General features: G+C 46.4%; 1 protein-coding gene across 1 annotated transcript in view; it reads left to right on the top strand.

The window, feature by feature from the left end:
• The first annotated feature begins 355 nt into the window (after positions 1 to 355).
• Positions 356 to 21731, top strand: part of LOC144480893 (ferroportin) — a 44387-nt gene continuing 23011 nt past the window's right edge. The window contains exons 1-3 of the mRNA XM_078200526.1: positions 356 to 397; positions 7479 to 7638; positions 14963 to 15078. Coding sequence (XP_078056652.1) covers positions 392 to 397; positions 7479 to 7638; positions 14963 to 15078 — 282 coding nt within the window. The 5' untranslated portion in view covers positions 356 to 391. The remainder of the gene's footprint in view (positions 398 to 7478; positions 7639 to 14962; positions 15079 to 21731) is intronic.

The raw sequence follows: 21731 nt of genomic DNA, 5'->3' as shown, positions 1-21731 counted from the left end.
GAGCTGTTTTATCAGTATCCCAGATCATCTTATTGTCACGCTTGGTTGTCACAGTGCAAGGATTTATAGACGGATTTAATCTGCATTTACATTGCAAAATGCCAGATTGCAAAAGGGTCCGTGTTGAGCAGGAAGATAAACGGAGAGGGAAAAAATATTTGCAAAGAAGGCCTTTTGGTGAGTAGTTTTTTTTACAAGTATTCTAACAAGCAATTTAACATTTAGTAATAAGAACAGCCAAATGAAGATTGTGAATTGTAAGTCTCCCATAGTTAATTGCTTAACTTGTGTTTTAACACTTCGTTCTCTCTCCCCCCTCCCCAACTTAGGTCTGGTGTTGAATTTTATTAAGACCCCAAGATGTCTGATTTATGTCAGTGGCGCGCTGTCTATGTGGGTAAGGAAAATAACTCTCATTACTACATCTGAGTTTATGCTTGACATGTCAAAGCACAATAATAGACATATGGAGATGGATTTTCAATTGCCTGTGAGGTTGAGGTCAGGCGCAGACTTGTTTTGAAAATAATGTTCTCACATGGTGTGTCAGTCTTCTGACCTCTCTGTAACAGACTGCGACTTTCAAAGTGAGTGGCAGCAAAACTGCACATCTCCAATTGACTTGCAGTTGAGCTCGTTGAAGAGCTTGTTAAAGGGGGGATGAGGGGAGGTGGGGGAGGGGGTTCATTATTACTGTTGATTATAAATCTTGATTAAAAAAGTAAGAAGTCTCTCAACACCAGACTGAAGTCCCAACAGGTTTATTTGGAATCATAAGGTTTCAGAGCGCTGCTCCTTCATCAGGTGAGTGGAGAGGTAGATTTCACAAACACGGCATATATAGACAAAGACACAATTGCAAGATAATGGTTGGAATGTGAGTCTTTACAGGTAATCAAGTCTTTACAGGTACAGACAGTGTGAGTGGATAATCACAGGTTAAAGAGGTGTGAATTGTCTCAAGCCAGGACAGTTAGTAGGATTTTGCAAGCCCAGGCCAAATGGTAGGCTTGCAAAATCATACACATATAGTGTGACATGAACCCAAGATCCCTGTTGAGGCCATCCTCATGTGTACGGAACTTGGCTATCAGTTTCTGCTCAGCGATTCTGCGTTGTCGTGTGTCTTGAAGGCCGCCTTGGAGAACGCTTACCCGAAGATCGGGGGCTGAATGCCCTTGACTGCTGAACTGTTCCCCGACTAGAAGGGAACACTCCTGGCTGGCGATTGTCAGACATTACCCGCAGATCCCACCAAAGAACACACCCACCAACTCAATAGACTGATCAAAACCTTTGATCCATACTTTCAGAGCACCCTACGTGCTCTCATCCCATATACTCCCCGCGTTGGAGATCTCTACTGCGTCCCGAAGATACACAAGGCCAACACACCCAGCCATCCCATCGTATCAGGCAATGGGACCCTGTGTGAGAACCTCTCTGGCTATGTCAAGGGCATCCTGAAACCCATCATACAAGGAACCCCCAGCTTTTGTCGCGACACTAAGTACTAGTTACAGAAACTCAGCAACCATGGACCAGTTGAACTAGGAGCACTCCTTGTCACAATGGACATCTTGGCACTCTATACCAGCATCCCCCATGACGACGGCATTGCTGCAACTGCCTCAGTACCCAACACCAACAACTGCCAATCTCCAGACCCAATTCTACAAGTCATCCGCTTCATCTTGGAACACAATCTTTCACAACCGGTTCTTCATCCAGATACACAGAACAGCCATGGGGACCAAATTCGCACCTCAATACGCCAACATCTTTATGCACAAGTTTGAACAAGATCTCTTCACTGCATAGGACCTTCAGCCGATGCTATACACTAGATAAATTGATGACGTTTTCTTCCTTTGGACTCACGGCAAAGAATCACTGAAACAACTACATGATGACATCAACAAGTTCCATCCCACAATCAAACTCACCATGGACTATTCTCCAGAATCATTTGAATTCTTGGACACACGCATCTCCATCAAAGACGGTCACCTCAGCACTTCACTGTATCGCAAACGCATGGATAACCTCACGATGCCCCACTTCTCCAGCTTCCACTCTAAACACGTTAGAGAAGCCATCCCCTACGGACAAGCCTCCATATACACAGGATCTGCTCAGACAAGGAGGAATGCAACAGACACCTACAGACTCTGAAAGACGCTCTCATAAAACAGCATATGGCGCTCGACTCATCGATCGACAGTTCCGACGCCACAGTGAAAAACTGCACCAACATCCTCAGAAGACAAACACAGGACATGACCAAGAGTACCCTTTGTCATCCAATACTTCCCCGGCGCGGAGAAACTACGACATCATCTTCAGAGCTCCCAATATGTCATCGATGAAAACGAACATCTCGCCAAGGCCACCCCACGCCCCCACTACTTGCCTTCAAACAACCGCACAACCTCAAACAGACTATTGCTCGCAGCAAACTACCCAGCCTTCAGGAGAACAGCGACTACGACACCACACAGCCCTGCCACAGCAACCTCTGCAAGACGTGCCGGATCATTGACATGAATGCCATCATCAACGTGAGAACACCACCCAACAGGTACACGGTATATACTGTTGCGACTCGGCCAACGTTGTCTACCTCATACGCTGCAGGAAAGGATGTCCTGAGGCGTGGTACATAGGTGAGACCATGCAGATGCTACGACAATGAATGAACGGACACCACGCAACAATCGCCAGGCAGGAGTGTTCCCTTCCAGTCGGGGAACACTTCAGCAGTCACGAGCATTCAGCTTCCGGTCTTCGGGTAAGCGTTCTCCAAGGCGCCCTTCAAGACACATGACAATGCAGAATCGCTGAGCAGAAACTGATAGCCAAGTTCCGCCCACATGAGGACGGCCTCAACCAGGATCTTGGGTTCATGTCACACTGCTTCTGAGCCTTACATCAGTGGTAGGGAAATTATTGGAGAGGATTCTTCGAGACAGGATTTATTCCCACTTGGAAATAAGTGGACGTATTAGTGAGAAGCAACATGGTTTTGTGAAGGGGAGGTCGTGTCTCACGAACCTGATCAAGTTTTTTGAGGAAGTGACGAAGATGATTGATGAGGGTAGGGCAGTGGATGTTGTCTACACGGACTTCAGTAAGGTCTTTGACAAGGTCCCTCATGGCAGACTAGTGCAGAAGGTGAAGTCGCATGGGATCAGAGATGAGCTGGCAAGGTGGATACAAAACTGGCTCGGTCAAAGAAGACAGAGGGTAGCAGTGGAAGGGTGCGTTTCTGAATGGAGGGCTGTGACAAGTGGTGTTCCTCAGGGATCAGTGCTGGGACCTTTGCTGTTTGTAATATATATATAAATGATTTGGAGGAAAATGTAACTGGATTGATTAGTAAGTTTGCGGGCGACACAAAGGTTGGTGGATTTGCAGATAGCGATGAGGAACATCAGAGGATACAGCAGGATATAGATCAGTTGGAGACTTAGGCGGAGAGATGACAGATGGAGTTTAATCCGGACAAATGTGAGGTAATGCATTTTGGAAGGTCTAATACAGATAGGAAATATACAGTAAATGGCAGAACCCTTAAGAGTATTGATAAGCAAAGGAATCTGGGTGTACAGGTACACAGGACACTGAAAGTGGCAATGCAGGTGGAGAAGGTAGTCAAGAAGGCATACGGCATGCTTGCCTTCATCAGCCGGGGTATTGAGTTTAAAAATTGGCAAGTCATATTGACGCTTTATAGAACCTTAGTGAGGCCGGACTTGGAATATGGTGTTCAATTCTGGTCGCCACACTACCAGAAGGATGTGGAGGCTTTGGAGAGTGTACAGAAAAGATTTACCAGGATGTTGCCTGGTACGGAGGGCATTAGCTATGAGGAGTGGTTGGAGAAACTTGGTTTGTTCTCACTGGAGCGACGGAGGTTGAGGGGAGACCTGATAAAAGTCTACAAGATTATGAGAGGCATGGACAGAGTGGATAGTCAGAAGCTTTTTCCCAGGGTGGAAGAGTCAATTACTAGGGGGCATAGGTTTAAGGTGTGAGGGGCAAGTTTTAAAAGAGATGTACGAGGCAGATTTTTTACACAGAGAGTGGTGGGTGCCTGGAACTCGTTGCCGGGGGAGGTAGTGGAAGCGGATACGGTAGTGACTTTTAAGGGGCGTCTTGACAAGTACATGAATAAGATGGGAATAGAGGGATATGGTCCCCGGAAGCGAAGGGGGTTTTAGTTAAGTCAGGCAGCAGGGTCGGTGCAGGCTTGGAGGACCGAAGGGCCTGTTCCTGTGCTGTAATTTTCTTTGTTCTTCGTTCTTTGTACATGTAACCTCCCCCATTTGGCCTGGGCTTGCAAAATCCTACTAACTGTCCTGGCTTGAGTCAATTCACACCTCTTTAACCTGTGATTATCCCTCTCTCCACTCGCTCTGTCTGTACGTGTAAAGACTTGATTACCTGTAAAGACTCGCATTCCAATTATCTTCCAATTGTGTCTTTGTCTACATATGCCATGTTTGTGAAACTTACCTTTCCACTCACCCGATGAAGGAGCAGCGCTCCGAAAGCTTGTGATTCCAAATAAACCTGTTGGACTTTAACCTGGTGTTGTGAGACTTCTTACTGTGCTTACCCCAGTCCAACGCCAGCATCTCCACACCTTAATAAAAAAGGATAGTCAAGCTGAGGCACAAAGGTGCCATGCTTGAGCAGAGCAGGTTAAGTATCCCATGGCTGGATTTACGCTTCCCGCCAGCAGGTTTGAAGGCAGGAGACTTGTAAAGTCCAGCAGGTGGCCCTGCTGCTGCCTACTCACCTGCCCCTGACTTGGCTGAAATTTTATGGGCGATGGTGATGAGTCAAACATCCCGCCTGCCCGCCCTTTGGCCTATTGAGGTCCTTAAGTGGCCAATAAGGGCCTTATTTTACCTGCAGCAGAGGGAGGCCTACACCTTGGGGGAAACTTGGCAGCTTTAGCTGGTATCAGGCAGGTGATGGGGCAGGGAGACAGGGTGATCAACCATCACAGATTTTTCAAGGTTGTCCTGGAATTTGCCTAACTGTTCCACATCCCGTACTTGGACTTCCCGGGACGTCATTTGTCCTGGATTCCTCCAGGCAAACTCTACGACACTGCTCCAAATCTCCTGTTGCTGCATGTGGTGTCTACACCTGTGCATCGTACTGCTGCTTCTCATGGTAGAGCAGCCAGCCCACCCTCAGCCTTGAGGAATAGTCAGGTGGGGGGGGACAGTAAGTGGAGTGAGCACTCAGCAGGAAGAGCAGTATTGTTCCTCCTGAAGTGTTATCTTTTTATGCCTGGTACCGAGTTGCACAAACCTTGCTTTTCTCTGTGCCCAAGACTCTGTCACAGTTCACAAAACTGGATAAAAAAGCAAAAGAAAAAGTTTAAATAAAACTCCAGGAATCCTGATACAAAGAACAAGAACCAAAATGTTCTTAGCAATGAATCTAATAAAAAGAGGTAAACAAATTGGTATGTTTTTAAAATAATGTACAGTCATTAAAACACATGGTGAAATGTTATCTGGCTCATTCTAACTCCAAGGCCAGGATTTTACTGGCGTGCCCTGGGTGGCCATTGGTACCGGGGATCTGTCCTCAAACATGGAGTCTCTGGAAAGGAAGGCCTCTCCTGGAAGCCACCATGATACAGCTGGCAGTTGCACCAATGTGGAAGGTGCTGTTCCATACTGGTAAAATCCTGGCCAGGTTGAAAATAACCATCAGTAGGCTAATAGGGGATTCTCTCCACCAACATCTTCTTTCAAGACCCAATCTACTTATCTGCTCAGTGGAAACCTCTATCATTCTGCTGATGAATGATCGAACGAGTGAATATCCCATTCCATAATTCTCATCACACTTTTGAAACATTCCTCTTCAAATCTGTTTTGCTCCGAGGTGCCCAGCAACAATTATATCACATGAATTTAAGTATTTACCTGAAGAGGAATTGAGATAGTGAATGCAATGCCACAGGTCACTATTAAGCCTGTGATTGGAGGCAAACTTGTTGCTGGGTTATCACAGTCACTGTGAATGTTAGGGGCTGACTGGTTGAGGAGTGGGTGTACAGGCCTGCAGGAAGGCTGTCCTCACCTCCTACAGTTACTGCTCCTTTTCCCCTGGAGAAGGTTCATTTAAACTGTGCTCAGGCTTCCCTGTCACTGATACCACGAGGCTGGTTGTGTTTGGCTGCAAACTGGCTGGAAACCCCAGCTCGAACTCAAACTCACTATAGACAACTCTCCACCGCCTGTCCATCAGTCCCTCAGGCCCTTCCCAAGATGCTGAAAATGTTAGCAATGTAAGCAGGAAATTGGCAGACAAGTCATTCAGGGTTTTGAATGCCCACCCATCCGTTTCTACCAGTTATTTTGAAAATTCTAATTCTCTTCCCGCACCTTGACATGCACAAAGACTTTTATCTGTTTCCATAGCTAGTTATTCTTGGAACAGGTCACTACTGTCACCAGAGGCTTTATAGCAAGAGGGGCACCATTCCACTTCAAGCGTGGCTGACCAGGAGTCCCTCCTGCTCTTACCACCAGCCATTGGCATGTTGGAAGGATTTTGCAAGTTGACATTAAACCTCTTTGAAGCGCCATGAACGCACCTTCCTTGGCCATTAGATCCTGGGGTGAGACTGGAGGCTTCAGAGTTACGCACTGCGCCACAAGAACTCTTAATTATTTAGTGAAAGGAACTTAAATCATGATACAAGTAATTAGTCTGCTTATCTAGTCCTGGCAAGATTGCAGGATTCGTGGTCTGTAACTCATTTCACATGTTTTTCTACTTCATATATGACTTAATTTAGACTCATTTCAGAATCATAACATTAAAAATTAATTGCCAAAAAGAAAAAATGAAGGCATACTGCTCCTTTGATAAGTATGTGTACATTGTTTTTGGTCAGTGTTAGTACTGTCACAGCTACATTATTATGACTGTATTACTGTCATGGTTACGGTGTTAATACTGTCACAGTTGTGTTTTTTGGTCATTGTTAGTACTCACACAGTTACAGTGTCAGTATTGTCACAGTTGGTCATTGTTTTTTTGGTCAGTGTTAGTACTGTCACGGTTATAGTGTTAGTACTGTCATGGTTACAGTGTTAGTACTGTCACGGTTATAGTGTTAGTACTGTCATGGTTACAGTGTTAGTACTGTCACGGTTATAGTGTTAGTACTGTCATGGTTACAGCGTTAGTACTGTCACGGTTATAGTGTTAGTACTGTCACGGTTATAGTGTTAGTACTGTCATGGTTACAGTGTTAGTACTGTCACGGTTATAGTGTTAGTACTGTCATGGTTACAGTGTTAGTACTGTCACGGTTACAGTGTTAGTACTGTCATGGTTACAGTGTTAGTACTGTCACAGTTGGTCATTGTTTTTTGGTCAGTGTTAATGCTATCACGGTTGTAATCATGCAGAGTCTCATTACTTGTTTTATTTTTCAGGGTGACCGCATGTGGCATTTTGCCATATCTGTCTTTTTGATTGAACTATGTGGAGGTAACCTGTTTTTAACTGCTGTGGTTGGTTTGATAATCGCAGGATCTGTGGTACTTTTTGGTGCAATAATTGGAGATTGGGTAGACAGGAACCCAAGAATTAAAGGTAATACAACAGTATCTGTAGCTACACACACACTTGCATGTCATGGAATCCAAAACTATACTGAAAAAAACTTCTGTTGTAACTGCCAAAATCATAGGTTGTTGCTACTACATTGATAATAAATGTGAAAATGTATGTCTTTGAGTAAAATCTCGAACAGAATACCATGTGACAAATGGACATATAGGCCTGGATCTTCCGCAGGGTGGCAATCCTCATCGGATTGCTGCACCACACAAATCTTTCTGTGCTTTGCCGCTGCTCTGCATGTCATGCCGGGCCTTCTGAGTCCGCTTTCTCCAGAAATATGGAGCACAGTGTCCCATGAAGAACTCCATTGCAGTGCTGTCGTGTGGGAGGAAGGCAAGGTGCCCCATTTTATAGCATTAACTGCTGTATGGTAAGTTTAAAGCTCCAGTGTGAATGTTAGTGAATGGGTGAGTGGATGAATGGGTAGGCTGGATGAGATAAGTGTGTAAGGTGGTAGATGGGTCATGGCTAATCAGGCTGGTCAGGGGTGTAGCCATGCGGATGGGGGTGGAGTTGGCTTGGATCAGTTGGGTACTCGGAGTTGGGGGTTTATCAGGAGGATCAAGGAGTAGTTGGGGGGGGGGGGGGTCATTGGTTTGTCAGGATTGATGTCGGGGGAGGTACCTAGGGAAGGGGAACAGGGATAGTCAGGTTGCAGGGTCATTAGGCCAGGTTGAATTGGAGGTAATCGGGGATTGAGGGGCAAATCTCAGGGTTCAACATGAGTGATTGGAGGTGGGTAGGTGTGTGTTTGCTTGTATAGTTATTCAGGAGTCAGACTAGGATTTTTCTGTCTAACTTTTCCTGAGTATCTTTCAGGTAAGTAAGTCAGAATTGTCCAAAGTCTCCAACACAAACTCAGAGTTGGAAACATTCTCCCTAGCATCCCAGGGAGCAGGGGAATTGCCATTCAGAAGTTCAAACTTCCCAGGCAATTCCCGTGGATGTCCACACTTCAGCACTTCTGTAGTGTCCTGTCATGCATCTTGGGTTTTATGTCCAATCTCCAAATATCCGGAAAGCTGAAAATCTGGGCTCTCTTATCTGCAGAGGAATTCCTAAGGGAAGTATGCAAATTCTGAAGGGAAGTGTACTTAAAATGTGCTATTTAATTGATGATAGAACCAATAATTCTTTTAAGAATGCCACTTTCTTACTATCTATAAGAATCTAAGAACTTGAATAAACCTTTCCATCTCCTTGGCTTAGTTTGCATTATTTGTTGCAGTTGGCAATACGAGTGTTCCACAAAGTCTGTACTTATCCAGTATTGCATTCCTGTGCACATTTCTCTTTGCACATCCTTCAATTTGGTCTACTGTATTTGCTGCTCCCAATGTAGTCTAACGCGGACTGGGTGACTGCTTTCTGGAACACCTTCACTCAGTCCGCAAGCCGTTTCAACTCAGCATCTTGCTCTCGTGCCCATCCGTGGTCTGCTGCAGTGTTCCAATGAACATAGAACATAGAAAAACTACAGCACAATACAGGCCCTTCAGCCCACAAAGTTGTGCCGAACATATCCCTACCTTAGCGATTACTAGGCTTACCTATGACCCTCTATCTTACTAAGTTCCATGTACTTATCTAAAAGTCTCTTAAAAGACCCTATCGAATCCACCTCCACCACCGTTGCTGGCAGCCCATTCCACGCACCCACCATCCTCTGAGTGAAAAACTTACCTCTGACATCTCCTCTGTACCTATTCCCCTGTGTCCTCTTGTGGCAACCATTTCAGCCCTGGGAAAAAACCTCTGACTATCCACTCGATCAATACCTCTCAACATCTTATACACCTCTATCAGGTCAACCCTCATCCTTCGTCTCTCCAAGGCTGAGCTCACTCAACCTATCCTCATAAGGCATGCTCCCCAACCCAGGCAACATCCTTGTAAATCTCCTCTGCACCCTTTCTATGGCTTCCACATCCTTCCTGTAATGAGGAGGCCAGAACTGAGCACAGTACTCCAAGTGGTGTCTGACCAGGGTCTTATATAGCTGCAACATTATCTCACGACTCCTAAACTCAATTCCTCGATTGATGAAGGCCAGTACACCATACGCCTTCTTAACCACAGCCTCAACCTGCACAGCTGCTTTGAGCGTCCTATGAACTCGGACCCCAAGATCCTTCTGATCTTCCACTCTGCCAAGAGTCCTACCGTTAATATTATATTCCACCATCCTATTTGACCTGCCAAAATGAACCACCTCACACTGATCTGGGTTGAACTCATCTGCCACTTCTCCGCCCAGTCTTGCATCCTATCAATGTCTCACTGCAACTTCTGACATCCCTCCACACTATCCACAACACCTCCAACCTTTGTGTCATCAGCAAACTTACCAACCCATCCCTCCACATCCTCATCCAGGTCATTTATAAAAACCACAAAGAGTAAGAGTCCCAGAACAGATCCCTGGGGCACTCCACTGGTGACTGACCTCCATGCAGAATATGGCCCATCTATAACCACTCTTTGCCTTCTGTGGGCAAGCCAGTTCTGGATCCACAAAGCAATGTTCCCTTGGATCCCATGCCCCCTCACTTTCTCAATAAGCCTTGCATGGGGCACCTTATCAAATGCCTTGCTGAAGTCCATATATACTACATCTACTGCTCTTCCTTCATCAATGTGTTTAGTCACATCCTCAAAAAATTAAATCAGGCACGTAAGGCATGATCTGCCTTTGACAAAGCCATGCTGACTATTCTTAATCATATTATACCTCTCCAAATGTTCATAAATCCTGCCTCTCAGGATCTTCTCCATCAACTTACCAACCACTGAGGTTAGACTCACTGGTCTATAATTTCCAGGGCTATCGCTACTCCCTTTCTTGAATAAAGGAACAACATCCGCAATCCTCCAATCCTCCGGAACCTCTCCCGTCTCCATTGATGATGCAAAGATCATCGCCAGAGGCTCACCAATCTCCTCCCTCGCCTCCCACAGTAGCCTGGGGTACATCTCATCTGGTCCCGGCGACTTATCTAACTTGATGCTTTTCAAAAGCTCCAACACATCCTCTTTCTTAATATCTACATGCTCAAGCTTTTCCGTCCGCTGCAAGTCTGCACTACAACCACCAAGATCCTTTTCCATAGTGAATACTGAAGTAAAGTATTCATTAAGTACCTCTGCTATTTCTTCCAGTTCCATACAAACTTTCCCACCATCACACTTGATAGGTCCTATTCTTTCACGTCTTATCCTCTTGCTCTTCACATACTTGTAGAATGCCTTGGGGTTTTCCTTAATCCTGTCTGCCAAGGCCTTCTCATGACCCCTTCTGGCTCTCCTAATTTCCTTCTTAAGATCCTTCCTATTAGTCGTATACTCTTCAAGATCTCTAACAGTACCTAGCTCCCTGAACCTTTTGTAAGCTTTTCTTTTCTTCTTGACTAGATTCATTACAGCCTTTGTACACCACAGTTCCTGTAACCTGCCATAACTTCCCTGTCTCATTGGAATGTTGCTTTGCAGAACTCCAGACAAATGTTCCCTGAAAATTTGCCACATTTCTTCCATACATTTCCTTGAGAAAACCTCTTTCCAATTTAAGCCTCCAATTTCCTGCCTGATCGTCTCATAATTCCCCTTACTCCAATTAAATACTTTTCTAACTTGTCTGATCTTATCTGTCTCCAATGCTATTGTAAAGGAGATAGAATTATGATCACTATCTCCAAAATGCTCTCCCACAGAGACCTGACACCTGCCCAGTTCATTTCCCAGTACCAAATCAAGTACAACCTCTCCTCTTGTAGGCTTATCTACATACTGTGTCAGGAAGCCCTCCTGAACACACCTAACAAACTCCTCCCCATCTACACCCCTTACTCTAGGGAGATTCCAATCTATATATGGCTCATTAAAATCTCCCATCACGACAACTCTGTTATTATTACACCTTTCCAGGATCTGTTTCCCTATCTGTTCCTCTACATCCCTGTTACTATTGGGCGGCCTATAGAAAACACCCAGTAAAGTCATTGACCCCTTCCTGTTCCTAACCTCCACCCACAGAGACTCCGTAGACAATCCCTCCATGGTGTCCATCTTTTCTGCAGCCGTGACACTATCTCTGATCAACAGTGCTACTCCCCCACCTCTTTTACCTCCCTCCCTCTACCTTCTGAAACATCTGAAACCTGGCACTTGAAGTAACCAGTCCTGTCCCTGAGTCATCTGTAATGGCCCCACATCATATTTCCAAGTAGTTAGATCCACACTCTAAGCTCATCCACTTTGTTCACAACACTCCTTGCGTTAAAATAGACAACATCTCAAACCTTCGGTCTGATCGCTCCCCTTCTCTATCACCTGCCTATCCTCCCTCTCACACTGTCGACAAGCTTTCTCTATTTGTGAGCTAACCTCCTCTCTCCCAGTCACTTCAATTTGATTCCCACCCCCCAACCATTCTAGTTTAAACTCTCCCCAGTAGCCTTAGCAAACCTCCCCGCCAGGATATTGGTCCCCCTGGGATTCAAGTGCAACCCGTCCTTATTGTACAGGTCACACCTGCCCCAAAAGAGGTCCCAATGATCCAGAAACCTGAATCCCTGCCCCCTGCTCCAATCCCTCAGCCACGCATTTATCCTCCACCTCATTCCATTCCTACTCTCACTGTCGCGTGGCACAGGCAGCAATCTCAGGATTACTACCTTTGCGGTCCTTCTTCTCAACTCCCTTCCCAACTCCCTATATTCTCCTTTCAGGACCTCTTCCCTTTTCCTACCTATGTCATTGGTACCAATATGTACCACGACCTCTAGCTCTTCTCCCTCCCACTTCAGGATATCTTGGACGCGATCAGAAACATCCCGGATCCTGGCACCAGGGAGGCAAACTACCATCCGAGTTTCTTGTCTGTGTCCACAGAATCGCCTGTCCGACCCCCTCACTATAGAGTCCCCTATTGCTACTGCCTTCCCCCTCCTTTCCTTACCCTTCTGAGCTACAGGGCTGGACTCTGTGCCGGAGGCACGGCCACTGCTGCTTCCCCCAGGTAGGCTGTCCCCCCCAACAGCACTCAAACAGGAGTACTTATTGTTAAGGGGCACAGCCACTGGGGTTCTCTCTAGTACCTGACCTTTCCCCTTCCCATTCCTAACCGTGACCCACTTGTCTGCCTCCCGTGGCCCCGGTGTGACCACCTGCCTGTAACTCCTCTTTATCACCTCCTCATTCTCCCTGATCAGACGAAGGTCATCGAGCTGCAGCTCCAGTTCCCTAACGTGGTCCCTTAGGAGCTGCAGCTCGACGCACCTGGTGCAGATATGGACGTCCGGGACGCTAGGAGACTCCAGGACCTCCCACATCCGACACCGAGAACAACAAACTGGCCTCACACTCATAATTCCCCCTTTCTTCAAATAACACAGGAAAAACTAAGAACTAAACCTACCCTGCCTTGCCCGTTTCCGCCTGAGCCCATTGAGCCAAAGCCCTTCAGCCTTCACTCTGCTCCCTCTCACTCCGCCGCCCGCTCACAGCGCTGCCCGCTGGATAGAGCGGCCTGCTTTTCAAAGGAAAAAAAAACTTCCCAGGTGTCACTGGGGCCTACTTCCGGTTTTACCCTCCCAGCTGCCTTAGAGAAAAAAAACCACTCCAAAAATAGAGTAATTTAAAAACACCTCTTACCCACTAGCTCTCCTCTCCTGAAAACACCACTCTAGCTGCTCCACTGGAACAATGAGAACAATGAAGCCCAGTGTAAACTGAAGGAGCAGCACCTCATCTTCCAATTAGACACGTTACAACCCTCAGGACTCAACATTGAGTTCAGCAACTTTAGACTTTGACCTTTCTCCTCCAGCATTACCCATTTTTATATCCCAGATATTTTTTTGTTCTTGTGCAAAAACCTCCTGTTCCCCCTCCCCCACTGGGCCATCTGTCACTTGTTCTTAAGTTTTGCCACATCTTTGTTGAAACCGCTCCCACTAATCACTGATCGAACTGTTCCACTGCTCATATAGAATCGCATGTTTCCCCCTCTTTAGTTCTGAAGAAGTGTCACGTGGATGCGAAACATTAACTCTGTTTTTCTGTCCCTGTGGACTTGCTGAATTTTTCCAGCTTTCTCTGTTTTTGTTTCAGATTCCAGCATCTGCAGTGTTTTGCTAGTTTTGCATTCCTGTGCAGCAGGTTATAGCAAAGTACACTGTATTCAGTTCTCAGTAAAGTGTGAAGTCACACTAAATTGAATAAGATGGCTTTACTGTATCCAAAAATCAATGCTGCACAATGTTTAAAATGTGCTGCGTCTATCAGGTCTGCACAAAGCAGGGTCAGGGGCACGATTATCCAAGTTCCTGGTGCTTGCGTCTGTACATGTTCTCTTGATGAAATTCCTTATCTAACTTTCTCTCCCGTTTTCCTGAAAGTGTTGATTCGTGCATGATACCATAGATAACAGAGTCCCTCCACAATCTCAAAGCCACAATGTCCAAACTCACTGAAATAAATGGCCGGTTGAGTGAATGGCCAACAGGCCTGTGCTGTTCAATGAAATGAACTTGTGACTGAGTTGTTGCCTTCTGGAGATGAATATCAGTTTCAGAAAACTTGAGGACACTTCAATCCATTCTTAGTCTCACTGTAGTTTTCAGTTCAATTAAACTTTGGTGGAATACTGGTGTTTCCAGATTGTTTTATAATGAAAGTGGCTGAACAATTACCTGATTTTTTAAAATGAAATTTCTACCTTTATCAGCGGAAACTAAACTGAAGTAGCAAAACATGATTTTCAATTATAAGCTCATGCTATTTTTTTGGTCAGGGATAGAGGTGGGGGCTAGTTTGATTTGATTTATTATTGCCACATGTATTGGTATACAGTGAAAAGTATTGTTTGTTGTGCTATACAGACAAAACAGTCTTGGTCAGAACAGGAGCCATACCAAGCTGTGACACATCCAGAAAGGATGTTTTCTGTGATGCATCTGTAAAAATTGGTGAGAGTCGTGCCGGACATGCTGAATTTCCTTAGCCTCCTGAGAAAATAGAGGCGTTGGTGGGCTTTCTTCACTATAGGTTTGACGTAGAGGGACCAGGACAAGATGTTGGTGATCTGGATACCTAGAAACCTGAAACTCTTGACTATTTACACTTCATCCCCATTGATGTAGACAGGGACATGTCCTCCATTACGCTTCCTGAAGTCGAGGACTTCAGTTATGGTGGAATACAAGAAATCAGAAATGCGTGTTATTTATTTCAGTTAAAACCTTTTTGCTTACATAGTTTAATTTTAATCCATCCCTTCTGAATCATGTTTTAGTTGCTCATGGATCCCTGTTTATTCAGAATGGTTCCATCATTCTCTGCAGTACCATCCTGATTTTGGTATTTTCATACAAGAAATGGATTGAACAAACTTGGAATGGATGGTTAACTGTGAGTATCTGTTGAGAATTTTAAAAAACAATTCCAATCTGTATAAAGCATATTAAGTGTCTTTGTTGCCTGAAGTTTTGCTTTGCATTATACTGTCAAAGAATAAAAAGCGCAATAATAATTGGTTGTTTTGTGAATGTGGACCTTGATCTATAGAGCTGGTTGTGCTAGGTCATCAACATGAACAAAACAACGCAGAACCCCCTCTATGCTCGGTCACACTGCTAAAGCAGTTTCATTTGAAATTTGCACAAATGTTAATAACAGCAATAGATTGGCATGACCCCCAACCTCACTCCCCTCCTCACCCTTCACCCCAGCCAGAGGAAAACACCTCTCATCCACCAGTAATAGAAATTCTGGAAATTGTTGGAAGAAAAGTGGTTAAATAGACAATGAAGCTGTACCAATTGACAACTCAGTGCTGCAGCTATTCCATTAATAGGCAGCTTTTAATGGGATTGGTTTTCAACTGTGCATATCGGGGTTTAAGAAAATAAATCTAATTGTGCCCACAGATTTGGGCAGAATTTTAACTGTTCAGGGGCCAGCGGTGGGTTAAAGCGCTAAAAGGAAACATTGGGTCAGGAGCTTGATTTGATCCCGTTCACTTCCGAGTTTCACCCCAGGCATGTGGGGAACACTGTGGAGCTGCCAGGAAAGTAATTTTAATATTCAGAGCAACAATTGACTGAGAATTTAACTCAACATGCTGGATTTAACAGCCAGTGTACTGGTTTCCAAAGCTCCCTATCTCGCAGGGGCCAACGAGATATGTGCACAGTGGGGACTCATTGACATACTGGAAAGTCTTTAAAGAGTGAAATCACAAAGTCTGTGTCCAGCCACAGTGCTGGTGCTTACAGCATTTATTCTGAGAATCTATATTCGATGCTTCAAATGCCACTTCCAACTTATTGGAAGTAGTTTTGATTACCTCGGAGTGTATTCACTTGTATCTCAGCTGTCAACGTTCACTGCAGAATGAGCACAATTTATGCATCTCTGGCATGGAACTCTGATCAGCAGCAACAGGAAGAGCCACATGAACAGCAGAGCATCTGGAGCCATGCCAACAGCTGCAGCAGCAACAGCAGCATGTAGCCACAGGACAGAGAAAACGGACAGAGAGCTCCAGTTAGAAACTGATGATGCCTCCAACACAAGGTACACAGGTACACGCTTCCTCAAATGATAGTGTTTCAGGAGGCTCAGGTTTTCACAGCAGGTCATTGTTGACATCTGCAGCCTCCTAGAAGAAGACCTCATTTCCAAGGGGCAGTGGACACATGTTGCCAGTGGCTATAAAGGTCACCTCAGCCCTAAATTTCTTTGCCTCCTGCTCCTTCCAGGGATCTGCTGGTGACTTCACAAGGATCTCTCAATCTGCTGCCCACGAGTGCATCGCTAAGTGTATCAATTGAAGGGAGTTAACTCCTCAATATCCAGTTAGAGTATGACCATCAAAAGTCGATCACGCATGGTCTGCACCAGATATCCAAGGATCTGCCAGTACTCATTCATTTCTGTGGCAGTCACATTTTGCTTATTCACATCTCCATACTTCATCAATGACGGCTCGCCCTTGGAGATCAAAGACAACCTCGGCAGATCTGGCTATTAGATAGAAGATAGGAGCAGGAGGAGGCCATTTGGCCCTTCGAGCCTGCTCTGCCATTCATCACGATCATGGCTGATCGTCCAACTCAATAGCCTCATCCTGCTTTCTTCCCATAACCTATAAAAACATGGAAGATAGGAGCAGGAGGATACTTGATACTTGATAATAAGCCTTGTTTTACTTGCTATGGGCATAAAGAGGCTCAAGTCAAGGAACTCGCTGAAAGATGCGAGATTCTCACACTTTGGACAAAAGACCATGACAGCTAGGCAATCCTGGAAGCACCATCTCCAAAAATATCTACATAGACAGTGAAGTAACAAATAGAATTACTAGAGCAAGCTCAGCATTTGTCTGTTTATACAATAGACAGATATAACATGCAATGTACAAAGCTGTGATAATTCCTACCCTCCAAATGTTTGTGAGACATGGAACCATCTACTCTAGGCATTAAGTAGTTGGACAGGTCTGAGTTGAGATGAATTTGGAACGTTGTGAGCATCAAATGGGAGGACAAAGTGCCCAACATTCAAAGAGCAGAAATGTCTGGAATTGAAGCACTCATCATCAGAGTCTAGTTCGAATGGAGTGGACGTGTATAAATGACTGATGATAACATTCCTAATGCTGTTATGTGTTCATAACTTAAACTTGAACATCGCCTGTGAGTCAAGTCGAGATTAAGGTTCAAGGACTCCTTGAAGACAAACCTCAGGAAATGTGGCACGTCCACCATGGACTGGGAGAAATGGGCTACCTGGAAGCATTTTCAAGTCGTGGCATAGTTTCCGTCAAACAGCACGGAATGCAGGCAGCCAAGGACAAAAGGACAGGTCAGTCTAACAACATCAGAAAATTTACCCGTGTCCGCATTGTGGAACGACAAGCAGGCGATCAATCAGCTTCCACAGTCACTTCAGAATGCACAATGAGTGATTCTACACAGGCAAGAAACGTCATCTTCAAAATGAAGGGAAAATGACGATGACAAGACCGTTTGCCTGAAGGCTGCTGTCCAGGGTAAATGGGAAATGCAATAAAATAGTGTCCAGGAGAATGAGGCATTCAAATTACCTGTTTAATTCATTGAAATAAACATTAACATAACACCATTAACATCGTCATATGAGTGAATCCCCTAGTGCAGATATTAGCCCTAACTACCTCGGTTTGGCAATCACCGATGGATTACCGCTCCGGAGGGATTGCCCTCGCTGGAATTCCAGAGCCCCTGTCTTGTCTGACCTTCCTCGCTGATAGCCAAGTTCCGCACACACGAGGACGGCCTCAACCGGGATATTGGGTTCATGTCACACTATTTGTAACCCCCACAGAGTTTCACTGGCTGTCTTGTCTGGAGACAATACACATCTTTTTAGCCTGTCTTGATGCTCTCTCCACTCACGTTGTTTTGTTTCTTAAAGACTTGATTAGTTGTAAGTATTCGCATTCCAACCATTATTCATGTAAATTGAGTCTGTGTTCTTATATGCTCTGTTTGTGAACAGAATTCCCACTCACCTGAAGAAGGGGCTTGGAGCTCCGAAAGCTTGTGTGGCTTTTGCTACCAAATAAACCTGTTGGACTTTAACCTGGTGTTGTTAAACTTCTTACTGTGCTTCCTCGCTCAGACAGGGTGAGGCAGGAGCAGTATAGTGGAAATGAAGCACAGCGAAAGGGGACGCGTGACACTAGCCGCCATAAAGCAGGTGTTTAAAGGGACCATTGAAAGGGTAAATTTCAAAGTTAAATGGGGCTGATGGGATTGGGTGGAGGAGGGGGCCTCTGGGGGTTCGGTTGTGTAGGGGTGTGTACTGTGCAGCTCGGTCTGGGTGTTTAATATAGTTATTCTGGAGATAGAAGTGCTTTTATTGCTTCTGAACTCTTTCAGAGTAACTATGGGATTTACCAAGCAACCCACTGCGTGGTTCATGGCAACGGGAGATGGCCTGTCATTGGCTGGCAGTAGATTCTTCTGATTCCGCCATTTTCAACAGGTTTCCTGTTGAATGCTGGGAAACCCATCAGCGGGGGTGCGCCATTGGTGAGACCGGAAGATCATGCCGGTGTGAATAGCTGGAAAGTTCCGGTCAGTGGGTGGGATTTTCCTGCCCGAGGTCAACGGACCATTGCGTGGTCTACCCCTCGCCCGCTCCAATTCCTGTGGTGGGCAGGATGGTAAAATTCCAGCCTATGAGTGTGAACCATGGCAGAACCATTTGAAGTTCGAGATTTAAATTGCAAGTGCAGCACAATTGTCCAGGGCTTATTAGCCTTCTGGACAATTGCCGGGTAAACCCTTATGTGGGAACTTCCGAGAGGGATTCCCCACCACATCTTTGGAGTAACCCTCCAAGTGCAACACTAGGGAGCCAGGTGGTTATTGACCAATATGTTGTCTTATCTACTTCATCTACATTTTGCAACCCTTGTGGCTTCATCAAAGCAGGGGGTGGATTGTTCATTCCCCTGGTCTGACAGCTGAGATTTCTATGGTGGGTGTGCTTCAGGTTTTGGAGCCTGTGTGTGCCCTCCCAAAAACTGCTCCACCTGTACGTGATCACTGGGAGGCAGCAAGCGGGTCAACGTCTGAGGGGTGAGGGGGTTGGCAACTCTTGAGAAGTCCTTGAGAAGAATCCCCACTGCCATTTGTCCTATCTCTGTCTTCACTATCATGGTCTACCTGTACTTCTTGCTAACCAAGAGCTAGAGAGTACTTCGCTCCACTTCAGTGAGGTGCTGAATGTCCAAGGCAAGGTTTTACTCCATTCCGTTTAAGCTGCCAGACTGAGTGGGCAGGCCATTGGTCAGGGCCAGTATGCACTTGGTTGCCTGTATCTGATTCTCCATACAGGTGGTTACTCTTTGCATGGGTGTGAACATCAGTGCAAATGTCTGAGACAACATGGCGCTCATGCCAGTGACGACCTCCACCAATCTCTATCCAAGGATCTGCATTGGCTCTTAAAATGAGGAATGAACCTCACACATTTTCGCTTACTGTCCCTTTCTATAGATGACTCCCATGTCTAAGTAGCAATATCCCATTTAGCAGAGCTTGGAGTGTTCTTGCCCCCTGATGGGGAATCTCCACTGCTGTCCATGCCTCCTACTCCTGCTCATGTGATGGGCTCCTCACCATGCGACTATCTAGCTATCTTTACTGCAACACCCACAGAGCTGGTGGAGGATGTGCAAGAGTCAATGGTGCCTCCATAAGTGTTTGGTCGCCTCCCACAGCAGATCCTCCGTCATCTTTGGAGTCCCTTTGGGAAGTGAAAGATGTGGGGGAAGTTCTCCCAGCCTGCTGCGCTGCAAGAGATACAAGTGGAGGCCGTGTAGCAGGATTCCCGCTGGAGTGCCACAGCCACCCGAGGATTCCTGGCATCGTCAGCTCCACGTCAAAAATATTAAAAATCTAATTTAAATCTCCGGGCCCGCTATCCTCTCCACACACCCCTCGCCCCCCCCCCACCGGGAATGTTTCACTCCAGGGTTTACAACAGCTCCCCACCAATGGGGAGCTGGAAGCCCGACCCCGCTGGAGTGAAGGGAGGCCATGGAGGCCCCCCACAAGGTCGGGGGTAAGGGGGGTGTCCTCTGGGTATTGGCAGCCTGGCCTCTGGCACTGCCCAAGAGGCAAAGTGGCAATGCCTAGGGGGCACTGGGCATCGGGCAGTGCCAAGGGGATGGGGCCAGGGGGAGAGGGGCCTAATAGGGGTTGGGCCTTTTGGGGGGCGCGATCAGTGGGGGTGGGGGGGTCCCATTGTCCCACTGTCCCACTGCCACTCTGCACTTTGGATCATTGATAGAAGGAGGGAGGGAGGCCAGAGACTGGGGCTGGCCATCGGGGTGAGGGGGCCGGAGGGGGGTCGGGGCCAGTGTCAGTAGGGTTGGGGCTGCGGGGGTGGGGGTGGGGGCAGAGACATCCGGAAGACCAGTGATCGGTGGTGGGGGAATCAGTCGGCCACAGCAATGGGGGGGTTGCTGTGCTGGCCAGCGGTTGAGCTGTTGAGCTGGCCAGCAATCGGGAGACCGGCAGTGCGGGGCTACTGCACGTGCGCCGATCTCCGCTCTGATAGATTGGTGCCTGCACAGTGGCCCACTTAGCGCTAAGCTGCCGGCCTCTCCAGCGGGAATAGGCTCCACTCACTGATCTTTAGCGAGATTCACGGCACGGTAGCACGGGCGGCACGGTAGCACAGTGGTTAGCACTGCTGCTTCACAGCTCCAGGGACCTGGGTTCGATTCCCGGCTTGGGTCACTGTCTGTGTGGAGTTTGCACATTCTCCTCGTGTCTGCGTGGGTTTCCTCCGGTTCTCCGGTTTCCTCCCACAGTCCAAAGATGTGCGGGTTAGGTAGATTGGCCATGCTAAAATTGCCCCTTAGAGTCCTGAGATGTGTAGGTTAGAGGGATTAGCGGGTAAATGTGTAGGGATATGGGGTAGGGCCTGGGTGGGATTGTGGTTGGTGCAGACCCGATGGGCCGAATGGCCTCCTTCTGCACTGTAGGTTTTCTATGGTTTCTATGATTTCATGCTTGGGCTGTCTTTGATGCATAGCATGTGGGAGATTCATTTTGAAAATCCAGTTGAAAAAAACAACGGAAGTTACTGCAGTTTTTACTCAAATTCGGCACATTTTTTCAGGAGAATCCCACCTGTGAGCTAGTGCTGACATTGAAAATGGTACAAACTCAACGTAGTGCATCTAGTAGCATTTTAGTTAGTGATGGCATCAATTCAGTGTTAAGTGCCAATTGGCAGTACATCATCTAATGCTGATACCAGGTTTGTCTGAAAGCCCCATCTCTCCACCACTGGCATCTAGTGTGCGTTTGCCAGTGTGCTGATCTCCAAGCTGCTGGGAAGCTATAGCTGCAGATCCAGCTATGTTTCTTTGCCTCACCTGGAGTTGTGCCCTCTATTTTACTGCAATGACAGAAAGCTGAGAGTGATGTGTGTGAGAAGTGGAATGTTGAAGATGAAATGGGAACATTTAAAAAGCAACTGAGATGGCAATGGGATGA

This window comes from Mustelus asterias, chromosome 2 (genome assembly GCF_964213995.1).
Source record: "Mustelus asterias chromosome 2, sMusAst1.hap1.1, whole genome shotgun sequence".
Lineage (NCBI taxonomy): Eukaryota > Metazoa > Chordata > Chondrichthyes > Carcharhiniformes > Triakidae > Mustelus > Mustelus asterias.
This window is presented reverse-complemented; position numbering and strand designations above follow the sequence as displayed.